General features: G+C 46.0%; 1 protein-coding gene across 2 annotated transcripts; it reads left to right on the top strand.

Annotated features, from left to right (window-relative positions):
* Window positions 1-198: 198 nt before the first annotated feature.
* On the top strand, window positions 199-12,943 carry LOC102204821 (MBT domain-containing protein 1-like). Of its 2 annotated transcripts, none has more exons than XM_013914542.1 (18): window positions 199-334; window positions 1,319-1,553; window positions 1,637-1,770; window positions 1,851-1,962; window positions 2,428-2,507; window positions 2,977-3,094; window positions 3,628-3,762; window positions 3,900-3,988; window positions 4,075-4,167; window positions 4,519-4,654; window positions 4,765-4,820; window positions 5,473-5,577; window positions 5,651-5,798; window positions 6,298-6,380; window positions 7,141-7,378; window positions 7,453-7,524; window positions 7,952-8,140; window positions 8,533-12,943. In XM_013914542.1, the coding sequence occupies exons 1-18, from the start codon at window positions 314-316 to the stop codon at window positions 8,637-8,639; spliced, it is 2,151 nt and encodes a 716-aa protein (XP_013769996.1). In that variant the 5' UTR covers window positions 199-313; the 3' UTR covers window positions 8,640-12,943. The 2 variants fall into 2 exon arrangements, with proteins under 2 accessions (XP_013769996.1, XP_013769995.1); XM_013914541.1 differs by having other exon boundaries at window positions 4,069-4,167.
* Window positions 12,944-13,007: the final 64 nt, after the last annotated feature.

Here is a 13,007-nt window from a genome sequence, read left to right as displayed (position 1 = left end):
CCAACCAATCACAGCAGATGGCCCCGCCCCTCCCTGAGCCTGGTTCCGTTTATTTCTACACTTTGTTTGTTTTACCTGTTCGTATTTATCTCATTATTGGCGCTTCACCGTCAGACCAGCAGGGGTCCCTGGAGGACTCATCATTTCTTATTAAATAACACGAAGCAGGAGCCTCAGCCAATCAGCGTCAGCCTGTCGAGCGCCTGCGCAGCGAAGCAGTTGGTGTTTTGTTGACATGTCTGCCGCTGGTCTTTAATGATTGCTCCTGCGGGTTCTGCTGTCAGAGAGCGTAGTCCTTTCACGACCCCACCTGATGGAAAACCCCAGAGACCTGGTGAGTCCCGGGGCTCCCCCGAGCCGCCCGGAAGCGGGTCTTCCTTCATTTTTAATGCTTGATTTAGGGACTGCTTAAAAGCGACCGCGGACTGAGTGTTAAAGCAAAACTCCATTGAGAAATCGTTAAATTTAAGATACTTTCGTTCATTGACAGAAACACATGTTCAAACGCAAGATAAATTTCATCAGTTGGTAACAAGGTCAACTCAGAGTTTAATTCTGTAGCTATATAAAGACTGGAGTAGTTATGTAACCGGCCAAAACGTAGATTTATATTCACTTTACCTGTTATGGCCAAAATCTCGTGTCAGATCTCCTTTGAAAGTCCTTCGGTATTAGTTTTGCTGCTTGTTTCCAAAGACAAACATTGGACTGGATGTTGTCTATAAAAGTTTCATAAACCTGACAACATGTTTTTTAATTCGGCATGCATGTATTCCGGTAAACACGTTTTAGTTAAATAAAAAGTAAACGTGTTTATCGTTTTGCTTTTTCCCGCTACATACTCGTACATTCAGAGCGCGGAGCGTCACCGTGGATCAGCACCGAAAAACGGCTTTTCCAGGAGCAGACTGCAGTGCTGCACAAATTTAATGCCGCCGAATTTAATGCTGGCAGATGGGGAGGGGGGTGCACAGGTTTAACCCCGCAGTCGGGGCTCAGAGTGAGCGGAAGTGAGGGGAATCCTGGAGGTGACCCGGTGTTGTGGCTTCTGTCTTTGTGCTGTCAGTCAGCCTCTCTGTGCTGCAGCGCTGCAGGAGCTCCAAACCCACTGCTGCGACGTGATGATGGGTAGAGGTCAGAGGATGGACCAGAGAAGGAACAATATTCATGACCTTCACAGATCTTTGTTGTTACAACCTGAGAACATTTAATAAAATATTTGTGGTTACAATTGTGTTTCTGTGGATTAAATACAGTTTTAATGGGGTCAATGGCTTTTTGGGGGTCTTTGTGACTTTAGACTGTCTTCCGTCCTCAGGTGGAGCGTCAGTCCCGGAAGCGGCGGGACTCGTTCGGAATGCTGGACGGTCTGGATGAGGACCGGAGCAGCTGCAGCACCGAGTCCAGCGGGGGGAGCGGCGCCTCTAGTCCCGAGGACAGCGAGGACGAAGAGTTAGGAGGAGGGGTTACTCAGCTAAACCCCTCCTCTTCACTGACGCTCATCAAGACCAACGGTCAGGTGTACACGTACCCCGACGGGAAGGCCGGCATGGGTCAGTTCACGTCTAGAATCAGGACCTGGTTTTCTGAGTCGGTCGATCTGCGTCCTCAGTTGCTCTCTCTCTGCTCTCCTCAGCGACCTGTGAGATGTGCGGCATGGTCGGCGTCAGAGACGCCTTCTACAGCAAAACCAAACGTTTCTGCAGCGTCTCGTGCTCCAGGAGCTACTCATCCAACTCCAAGAAGGCCAGCATCCTCGCCAGGCTGCAGGTAACGGGGGTGTAGGAACACTTTGCCTTGAACTTTTCTGATGTTAGGTGTGACGGGCTCCGTGTGTCTGTGTTTGTCAGGGAAAGCCTCCTACCAAGAAAGCCAAGGTTCTGCAGAAGCAGCCTCTGATGACCAAACTCGCCGCCTACGCTCAGCAGCAGGCCAACCAGCAGGGCGGGGTCAAGAAGAGCGGTGAGTTCAGCAGCGCCGACACGTCCACGCTGGGACTGAAATCGACTTTCTCATCGGTTACATGTTGAACACAAACACGGTCAGATTGTAGGTGTGGCTCATCTTCTAGTCCCTCCCCCTTTAAAATAACTTTCTTTTGATTGGCTGCAAAGTATTTGAAGAGCAGGTGGGTGGGGCTTCTGTCTGCTCCATGTGACATCATACTGATCCATGATGAGAAAAAACAGTTTCAACATGAGGGTTCGGCGTGTCTGACGAGTGCACACGCACCGAGCACGTACGGCAGGAAATGAGAACGAAGCGGTCGCTCTTCTCAAAGAGTAATAAATACGAGCTGATTTTTAAACTCTGCTCTGCATCAGTTCTCAGAGGAGTTGAATCTTTCCTGCCGTTGTGCCACTGAGCTCTTCTTGATGAACGTGTCAGGTTTCTCTTTGCACATCACGCCTTCTGTTTTCTTCGCAGTGTCCATGGAGTTGTTCGACTGGGGTCGTTACCTTGGAGACGGAGATGTAATGGGAGCGCCGGTTAGCTGTTTCCAACATGTGGGTACAAGCAGAGTCCTTCTCACCGTTATGATGAAGCTCCCTGTGAACAGTGTTCAGTCGATACTAGCACGACGAAACGAGTTCACTGCGTTAATCATCAGAAAGAAGCTCCTCCCCCTGACTACAGAGTCACCAGCGTTTGTGAGATTCAAACACGAGGTCAAAGGTCAAACATTGCAGCTTTAACGCTGCGCAGTTTTCACTGATTCACGCTTGGATCACCAGGGCTCTCGTGAAGCGTGTCACGTACGCAGATGATGTTGTGCGTCTTACCTTTGAATCGACAGACAGGAAACCAGCTCAGACGACCTCGCCGCTGCTTACTTCAGAGTTTGTGTGAATTTGTTTGAGCTGTAAAACAGGACGTGTGTCTCGCTCGGGGTCGATCTCAGACCTCGGGAATAAGAAACTGGCGCCGTGCGTGCGGTCGGATGTTTCGTTAATTTTATTTTTGTGTGTTTGTCAGGTCCCGATGGGAAAGTCGTGGGGAGGCATCAGCGAAGGCATCCGGGTCGAGGTGCCGAACACTGACAGCGGGCTGCCCATGAAGGTTTACTGGATCGCTGGCATCATCAAACTGGCTGGTACACATGTACACACACACACACTCTATCACAGGGGTGTCAAACTCAAACACACAGTGGGCCAAAATTCAAAACTGGAACCAAGTCGCGGGCTAACGTTAATATTTATTGAAATATATTTATTCCTCCAGATATGAGAATGAATCTTTTCTTATGGACTCAAACAAGTTTTGCTAAAAACTGAATATGGAACAAGCAAAGTTTTCATACTAAACAATATATATTAGCTGTATGATACCAGTAGGCCAGCTCTAATAGTCATTTGGTATGGCTTCATGGGCCAAATGTAATTAGGCTGCGGGCCAAATTTGGCCCGCGGGCCAGAGTTTGACACCTGTGCTCTAACATAACATTAAATTGACCTTAATTTAACGTAAATCTTGAGTTTGCATTTTGTTCAGATGAGATGGAAATATTTGTTGGGCTCCTGCAGAGTTTGAACCATCTGGGTGATGAAACTAATTTGTGTGTGTGTGTGTGTGTGTGTGTGTGTGTGTGTGTGTGTGTGTGTGTGTGTGCGCGTGCACGTGCAGGTTTTAAGGCTTTGCTGAGATACGAGGGCTTCGACTGCGACTCTACACGAGACTTCTGGTTGAATCTGTGCGTGCCAGACATCCACCCGGTGGGCTGGTGTGCTGCTGGAGGGAAACCTCTGGTCCCCCCTCAGTGTAAGGGTCACTTCCTGTCTGCAGATTTGTCCTCAGACCTCAGATCAGTTTCACAGTCCTGAGTAATCAGGTTCACAGGAACAAATAGACTTCTTTTTAGGCTGTAAACTTATATCTGTGTGTGTGTGTGTTCTCAGCCATCCTGCACCGCTTCTCCAACTGGAAAACGTTCCTGATCAAGAGACTCACGGGCTCCAAAACTCTGCCGCCAGACTTCGCCTCCAAGGTGACGTAGAAAACGCACGTAATCCATTTTTTAAATAACCTTCGTCCTGAAACTGAGTTTGAACTCAGGTGTCTGTTCAGGTGCAGGAGAGCATGCAGTTCCCCTTCAAGAAACAGATGAGGGTGGAGGTGGTGGATAAGACTCACCTGTGCCGGACTCGAGTGGCTCTGGTGGAACAGGTGAGTCACAGTAAACTAAGCATCTCTGGGCGGCAGATCAAATGTCTCTTTGCCAGAGTCGTTGTTTATGAGTATTTGTGTATTTTAAATAACTTTTTATGTCAAATTACCTGGAAACACTCAAAGCTGCAGGACCAGAGGCTCAGCAGCGCATTTTAATCGTACATTTGTGTAGTTTCTCAAAACAAATAACATCTAAAGGAATAAATCAGTAGACCAGTGACGGAGCCCTGAGGTGCTCCACCCACCGCCTCTGATACAGCTGTTGATCTATCCATCCGTTCTCTTCTGCTTATCCAGTTTATTAGTATTATTTGCGTGAATGTTATCCTGACGTTTGCGTCGTCGCAGGTGATCGGCGGTCGTCTCCGGCTCGTGTACGAGGAGTGCGACGATGGGACCGACGACTTCTGGTGTCACATGTACAGCCCTCTGATCCACAGCATCGGATGGTCTCGATCCATTGGACACCGCTTCAAACGATCCGGTGGGTCAGGTGATTCGATCCCAGGCCACCAGACTCCATGTAGAAAACAGTGAATTTAAGCCAGCGTGTAACATGAGGATGAAGAACATGTACTGTGTGATTGTTCCCAGATGTGTCGAAGAAATTGGACGGTCAGATGGACGCACCTGGACAGCTGTTTGCCAAAGTGAGCTTCACCCGACGTCGCCTCTGGCTTTGCTACATCCGCTGACACCTGAGTTACCTGATTGTAATCTGGTCCCACCTGTGGAGTTTGGCTCCTCATGGACATAAAATCAATTTATATCAATTTTGCATTTATGTAGGCTTTTTAATTTTAACATGTTTCTAATTATAAGTCAGAAGGTCTTTTATTTCATTCAAAATATTTCCTGAAGGGTTTTCGTCCACTGTTGGCGATTCTATGAGTCACGCCCACTCAGCATATTTCCTACAGTGCTAACTGTGTGACACAGTGATGTTTCACTAACAGTCATGGTTATCTAAGTAATAATGATGTTACTGATGTATTCAATTCAGTTTTATTTATTTAGCACCAAATAAGAAGAACAGTCGCCTGCAGCTGCTCAATAACACAGAGAGAAGAGGAAAAACCACTATAAGATAACGTCACATGAGCGAGCGCTTTGGCGACAGTGGGAAGGAAAAACTGCCTTTTAAAAGGAAGGAGGAACCAGGCTTGGGGGTCGTCCGTCTGCGGTGACCTTGGGTTGAGGGGAGGGCGATGGGACAAAGACGCTGTGGAGGAGAACCAGAGATGAACGATTGTCCTGCAGCTTGGAGGAACAGGAATGAGATTTATCCTGTTTTTCCTGAAGGTGAAGGAAGTGGATCAGAGCGGCCGCTGGTTCGAAGATGGGATGAAGCTGGAGGCCATTGACCCTCTGAATCTGTCTGCAATCTGCGTGGCCACAGTGAGGAAGGTAATAGCGAGCGCTCACTCTGAACCGGCTGCTCCGCCCTCCAGCTCCATCTAACCTGTCGCCTCCTCCTCAGGTCCTGGCAGACGGGTACCTGATGATCGGCATAGACGGCTCGGAGGCGGCCGATGGCTCGGACTGGTTCTGCTATCACTCCACGTCTCCCTCCATCTTCCCCGCTGGCTTCTGTGAGATTAACAACATCGAGCTGACGCCGCCTAGAGGTAGGAGTGCCTTTGAAAGGCAACGGCACGCAGCTGTGGGAGCAGCTTTAACCTGCAGCTGTCGTTAACGCTGCCCCAGCCTCATTTCCAGCCTCGTCCCTGCACACAGATCCCTCCAGATTCTCCCTTTTAATGATACGATGTTGTGAAGGGTGGAGTGCCCACTCCGGGTCAGGGACGAGACCCTGAAACTCCTCCCAAGTGCAGGAGTTTAAGTGTCTCGGGGTCTTGTTCACGAGTGATGGGAGCCGGAGATCGACGGGCAGACTGGTGCCGCAGCATAGTGAGGAACTTTGAGCATTATTCTGAAGATATTTGCAGAACCGTGTTTTTTTTGGTCATATTTATGTCTCAGGAAACATTTGAAAACGTGTTTTGTTCTTTGGGGAGTTCACTCCATTCTCAAAGCGTCGCAGCTTTCACGGAGCTGTGGTCGTGTTGTTGAAACTGCCCTGTAGTGTGCACTGTGATCAAACTGATCCTGTCTTTGTGTGTCCAGGTTACTCCAGTCTGCCCTTCAGATGGTTTGAATATCTGAAGGAGAGCAAGTCTGTGGCTGCACCGGTGAACCTGTTCAACAGGGTGAGGCTCAAATGGGCTGAAGTCAGCAGTGATTCATCAGCATGATGACTTAATGCAGTCTGAGCAGCTCTGGGAGTAGATGTAGAAACATAGAGCAGACATGTTGAACTAAAATTATTAGACTCCCAGGACGATGTCACGGCTCAGTCCAGAGCGCATGAAGTGTTTTTTGGCTCGGTGGTTAGAGGCGGAGCTTCATCGTCTACACTCACTTACAGCAGACCATCGTCATCGTAGAGGTGACTCTAGTTAAATATATGGAAGGTAAATTAACCAAAGATATCATTAAAGAAAGAATTGGAGGTCCAGCAACAGAACACGCACCAGGTTGGTGTCTGATGCGTTTATTGTTGTTTGAATGAAAACAAATCTGTCCCAAAAACGCCGTCTGCAGCAGGTCTGACACTGATGTGAGCTGATCAGAGGTTTGTGTCCGCTCAGCTTCTCACTGCACGCAGGCTGTCATCTGTAACTTTAACTCACAGCAAACAGACGTTTCCATGTTGCTGATGCACAGAATTATAAACAGTTTGAATAAAAAGCAGTTTGGTAATTTTTCTGCATGAAGACTTTGCATATCTAACGTTTATATTTCTGAGTATTTTAGGACTGCAGGGTTTGTTTGTGTGGAGGGAACCGAGTGAAAGTTTCAATTTTGCCTTTTTAGTTTGTTTTTCTTGGCAAATGAACCGAAACAGCGACTAGAAACAAAGAAACGCCCACGTGTTAACGGCCGCGTCATGTCCGTGTCCTCCATCAGGACGTCCCCAACCACGGGTTCCGCCCCGGTATGAAGCTGGAGGCCGTCGACCTCATGGAGCCGCGGCTCGTCTGCGTCGCCACCGTCACGCGCATCGTCCACCGGTTGCTACGGATACACTTCGATGGCTGGGAGGACGAGTACGACCAGTGGGTGGACTGCGAGTCGCCCGACCTGTACCCGGTGGGCTGGTGTCAGCTGACCGGCTACCAGCTGCAGCCTCCGGCTGTTAACGCGGGTAAGTCCCACCTGATCTGTAGTTTCCGTGGTGACAAGGACGGGTAAACTGGTGTGTTTTTTTGTTTGTTTCAGGCTCCAGAGACCTGCAGTCAGCAGCATCCAGACAGAGGAAGAAGTCTCAGCAGTACAAAGGACAAAAGAAAAGTGAGGCGGCGTCTCTTTAAATCGCTGAGTAACAAACGTGCCGCGGCGCAGCCTTCAGGACGCTGCGTGTTAAACTGCTGCTTAGTAATAACGATGCTCCGCCTCCCTGTAGCGTTCTTACATTAGAGGCGTTCTTCAGTCACACCCACAGAGACCAACATTTACATCGTTACATTCTCCTAACGATGTCAGTAACAGGAAACACTGAGCAGCTGCAGCCACAGACCCAAACTATCATAGACCAACAAAAACAAAACGTGTGCTGATGTGACTTAAAAAAAAAGAAAAAGGTGAAACAGACCAAAAACCAGTTTTCATTTCAGTCGCGACAGAAAGAGGAGAAACGGTGAAAGGGCGGAGCAGGAGGAGCTGCATGAGCACGTGATTGTTGTACTGTCTCTTTAACAAAACCTGTTTGGTCTCCCAGAGAGGAAGCTGCCCATCGCTAAGCGACCCGTCAGCCTCTCCGGCACCATGGTAACAGGTGTCCCCAGGAGCCTATCGGGAGACGAGAACGAGACTCCGCCCGATTACCCGTCACCCCCTCCTCCGGCCTCCGCGGCCCAGCCGCCCTCTGCCGACCTGGAGAGCAGCCCCCGCACTGAGGGGGGGGCAGGTATGCACTCGTGCAGCCTTCTTTCATTTCTGTGGTTTTTACAAATCTGGGCGTCATGAAAACTCATAAAAACACAGATGAACAGCGCGGTGTGTGTGACGCATTCGCCGCGTCGTCAAATATCCTAAACACGAAGCCTCAGCCAGCGGCAGCAACGAGCCGTGTGTCACTGCAGTCGGCCACGTGGGTGCGGAGCACGCTCGTCTTTACAGCGTGGCTTCGGTTCATTGAGGTTTGCATGCACGTGTTGAGGAAGATGTTGTTTTGGTGCATCCTCGCAGTCTGACGTCCACTTTAGGCAAAAAGCTGTTTTCTCTCGTTCGCCGCGTCGCCTCCGTGATGCTCTTTAATGTGGTGATGGCCTGAGTGCTGCATCGTCTGTGTTTCTGCAGGAGTCAGAGAGGAGAATGCCAGAGCGCCCGAGTTATCTTCTCACAGGACTGAAGCAGAAACACACAGATCCTCCGCAGACTTCCTCAGCAGCCGGGACCAGCAGTAGGCCTCCTCCATCCTGCTTCCCCTCCCACAAATATGTGAAATCGTCTACTGGTGACCTCCAACATTGGACCACTCCTCCTAACCTTTCATTTAAAGAACTCTGTGTTCTTTAGCTGTTTTTGGTGTACTGCCATCTGAAAATTGAACCCTGCTAGAGAAGAAGACGCCGCAGGACAGTTAAAACAACAAACAGCTTTTATATGACAATTTTTCCAACGCCCAGATCTCCGCTGTTTGTAGTTGTTCGTGTTCTAACGTCAAAACTGTTGAATATAGTCATAAAAACACTGTTTCAGTGTGAGCGGCTGGAGTAACGAGGATGCCAAGGAAGAAAGATCACTTCTTGAAGCTCCGCCCACAGGTTTGCAGCATTTATTTTTATGGTAAAACGGAGCATCGGTCACGATAGACGCTGAAGCAGACAATCCACCGAGCTGCTGGAAGGATCAGCCAAACGTGACGTTTTCTCAAAGCTTTCTTTGTTTTGATGATTTTAAAATGTGTTTGAGTTTCATCGAGACGGCTAAACGTCCAATCACAGCCACAGCTTCACAGGATCGTTGGGTTTATTTCAGCCTGTGCTGAATCCACACGGCCCAGGTAAAGACTGCAGAGTTAGCACAAGCCAGCGTGGCGTTAATGGAAGATGTAGCGGTCTGCAGTAACGCTCGGTCCTGGATTCATTACTGCTCTGTTTATTTCCATCACCATGTTTTTATGGTGTTACATTAGCTTTGCATGATTCAGAGTTCATAATAACTCTTCTTTATCTTATGCACCATCTCAGTTCCTCCTCTCTCTGATACAAGCTGTTTTAGCCCCACCCCCTTTTGACACGACGTTCTTTGATTGGCTGCCCCTCTCTGTGACATCACACAGATCCAAATGTAGAAAAAAACTGAGTTTACAGCCTTGGCCAAAGGCACTGTTGAGCACACTGATGTCTTCATCAGAAGTACTTCAGCAGCTAAAAACCTACAAAAGTACGTCGTCGTTACGCAGTATGGATACCTCAGAAAAGTATAAACAAAATTAAGATTTTTGGGTTAGGAAAATATATTTAAATTGTAAAATGAGTATATTTGATTTATTTTAAAATCTATATGTAATAGAAGACGATCATGGTACTTGATCAAATCGAGCGTGGAGGGCCGCTCTGAGTGAGGGGGACGGCCTGAAGTAGCTTTTAAGCTAACAGATGTCTAAAAATGTCCAAATGTTCCTTTATCTGTGTTTTTTACTCTGCAGGCAGTGAAGTGTACGTTGACAAGGATATAAGTCCAAAATAAGCTGAAAGCATATTTGTGGAGCTGCACAAACACACAGATGTTAAAGAGCTGAAGCTACAAACGTAACGTCTGCTCAAACACAACAACTTTACCTATTTTCTAAACTTTGGAAACAATAATGGGAAAAACTCATATTAATGTAATCCTGACTTGTATGCGAGTATGCTACATTACTAGTTACTTTATTTTACCTTTCAGTGTTAAACTTTTGCTCTTTAATGTTACACTCTTATGATTTCCCACAGAAAGTTTTTTATGTTTTTCTATTTTTTAATTTATTTTTTTTAATGTGTCACAAATTTGCCGTCTCATAGTTTTGACTTTATCTGTCGACGTGTTCGATTCCTCTGTTCCTGCTTTTGTCTGTTTTAACCCTGATCACACAAACTTGATTCTCGTCAGTTTTAATTTCTCTTGTAAGTAAATTGAGCTTCAGTACCAGCGAAGAACCGACTGATGATCTTTAATCAGCTTCTTTAAGAGAGGCATGAATATTTTTGCATTTTGAAGTTTCTCACTTTCAAAGATTTTGATTTAAAAATAATTTGTAAAATATTTTCTTAGTTTAGTTTTTTGTCATGACATGCTTCAGCTCCTCAGTGTATTGGATTTCATAATATTATGATATATTAAAAGTGTAACTCCCGGCGTTACCCCAGTAAGACAAAACCAGTTACTCATTATTAGCTCATAACATAAACTCAGACTTTAGTTTCTTAATTTTGCCTTAATATGTAATAATTTCACGTCATAGACACAGTTTTAACGTACTGCATTTAAAAAACTAAAAATGAAACCGTTTACTTTGATACATTTTTTTAAAAAGTGTCTACATTTATATTTGTGTTGTTTTGTGTGAGCTGTTTGATGTGTTGCAGTCGTCTCACAGATCCGTCGTTGAGACTCGAGTCTTACGCTGAGCTGTGAGCGTCTGCGCACTGAACCCGTTTCTAAACTCGCACTGCTGTCCGTGTGCTCGTGTTCGTTTCTATGTGTGAATCTAGTATCGCAGTTCTACGTGTATGATGGTGCTGTCTGTAGGTGACGCCTTTGATAATGTTTTTATGGATTGATTTTGACAAACTGAGTCTGGTGAACAAGTTGTGTTTGTACTAGGTTTTGTATTCAGAGGTGAAAGTGAAGTGGGTCGCCGGTCTTCCACGCCAGTTTGTGATATTGTCATGTGTGATTATCCCAGTGGGAGGAGAAGTTGTGGTTTATTATTGTGGAAACTGTGGGATTTGAAGCCGTTTCTTAGACTGAGAATTGGGACCTAAAGATGATTTGAGCGTTTGGAGGCTGATGCTGACAGTGGTTGCTTTTTAAAGATGTTTGTTATCTCAGGAAGATCAGCTGGAATCTGAACTGGGTGTGTGGCTGTTATAGGAATTAATTTGGTCTTTCTATGGGTATAAATTAGTGCTGAACTCAAACCTGATTGGCTGCAAAAATTCAGAAATGAATCAATAGAGTCTGCGTGAAATAAGCACCAAACTGAAGGTCAGGTGCAGGGCTACACAATTTGGTTTCAGGGTCAGAGCCGACGGGTCAAACGTCTCAACCAGTGTCAAAGTGGCTTCAGCGCTGCAATAGACTGACTTGAGTATTTTACAGTCTGTCTTAAGACAATGGGTGAAAAATAGAAGCGTGTCTGCTCTGGAGTCGGCTGTAAAATCTTTCACCCAGTCTAAGATCGGTTCAGATAATAATCTGGTGTCAGGTGATTGACGGGGTCTCAGTCATACCGGCCTAGAGACCATTCAGTAACCCCTTTGACCTTCAGTCGCTAGAGGAAAATGTGTCCCGCCTGGATGGTTGGATAAGTGCTTAAGGGTGACACTGCGTGGCTGCTTTGGTCACTAACCACAGTCGCCCGTGGATGGATACGAGTGGAAGTCCTCCAAACCAAGAGGGAAACGGAGCAGCTGCACGATTGGATTGGCTGTAAAGTCTGAGACTCGAACCCACACCTGAACACGTGGATGTCTGTGGCTGCACAATTTTGACTTGAATTTTAAGTCACACAGATTGGGAGACCAATATTTGTTTTTCAAATGTAAGACAGGCAGCAGGACTGGATGTGCGCACAACCCTGGAAAATAATCGTCCTTGTGCTGTGAGATTCACTTTATGAATTTGTGTTACAAGTATATATAAATTTGAGCAGATTTCTAAAAGAGAGGATTAGATTACAACTCGGGGGGGCATCATTTATTTATAATTTAAAGTGCTGCGGTTAAAACTGTGCAATCTGAACCAAAATATCAGTTCATCGTCCAAAACTGAATTTAATCAAAGTTGTTTGTAGTTAACGAGTTTATGCTTTGAGATGACGTGTTTACAAAGGTGGGACCAGGGCGTGTTTGGCCTTCTGACTCCGTGTGCTAACAGGCCGGCGTAATTAGACAGCATCTGATCTGATCCAGGGTCGGGATTATTAGCATTTCTGAAAAAAGAAAAAACTGAAAATGTAATTCCCATGAATATTCTTAGTCCCATTTTCCTGAGATTACAGGCTCGTAATCAGCAACCACAGCAGTGCTCAGGTTTAGTGCCTGCACTTATCTACGTTTGTTTCCCTGAAGTACAAACTAATGTGAAATTATAGAGATCAGCCTCGTGTTTTTCTTGTTGCAGATTTATTTAAATGTGAACTAAAAAAGAAGAAATCACGAATATTTTTTTGTGTGTTCAAACTGATGAAAACAGGTTTGTCCCAAACTTCTGTCCATGTTGTCCACATGTTCGTGCCGTGAACATGACTTTTACTGAGCTCTTATTAAAACATACAAATGTTTAAAAGTATATCTAGATGGATATAAATATCTAAATATATATATATATGTACTTTAACTGTCTTTGAGAACAGAAGTGTAGTTACAGCCTGATGTTATATTTCATGAAGCTTTTTTCTAATACATTGTGCAATTTTTGACAGCATGATTGTGAAGAAATGACGACATGTAGGTGTAAAAGAAATGACTGACTTTACATTTTTATGCAATAAAATGTTATGAAAAACTAAAATATTCAGTGTTTATAACATTATTGCGTGTGTGTTTGTGCATGTGTGTGTGTGT

Source organism: Pundamilia nyererei, unplaced genomic scaffold (assembly GCF_000239375.1).
Source record: "Pundamilia nyererei isolate P.nyererei 1_Seehausen unplaced genomic scaffold, PunNye1.0 scaffold00202, whole genome shotgun sequence".
In the NCBI taxonomy this organism is placed as follows: Eukaryota; Metazoa; Chordata; class Actinopteri; order Cichliformes; family Cichlidae; genus Pundamilia; species Pundamilia nyererei.
Note: the sequence above shows the minus strand (reverse complement) of the source record. Positions and strands in the feature narration are given on the sequence as shown.

What these genes read in the sequence shown, in the direction of transcription:
- LOC102204821 (XM_013914541.1), top strand. Translation starts at nt 314, where the DNA reads ATGGAAAACCCCAGAGACCTG. An exon ending in CGAGCTGACGCCGCCTAGAG is followed by an intron (nt 5,799 to 6,297) that starts GTAGGAGTGCCT and finishes TTGTGTGTCCAG; the next exon opens with GTTACTCCAGTCTGCCCTTC. An exon ending in CCGCACTGAGGGGGGGGCAG is followed by an intron (nt 8,141 to 8,532) that starts GTATGCACTCGT and finishes GTGTTTCTGCAG; the next exon opens with GAGTCAGAGAGGAGAATGCC.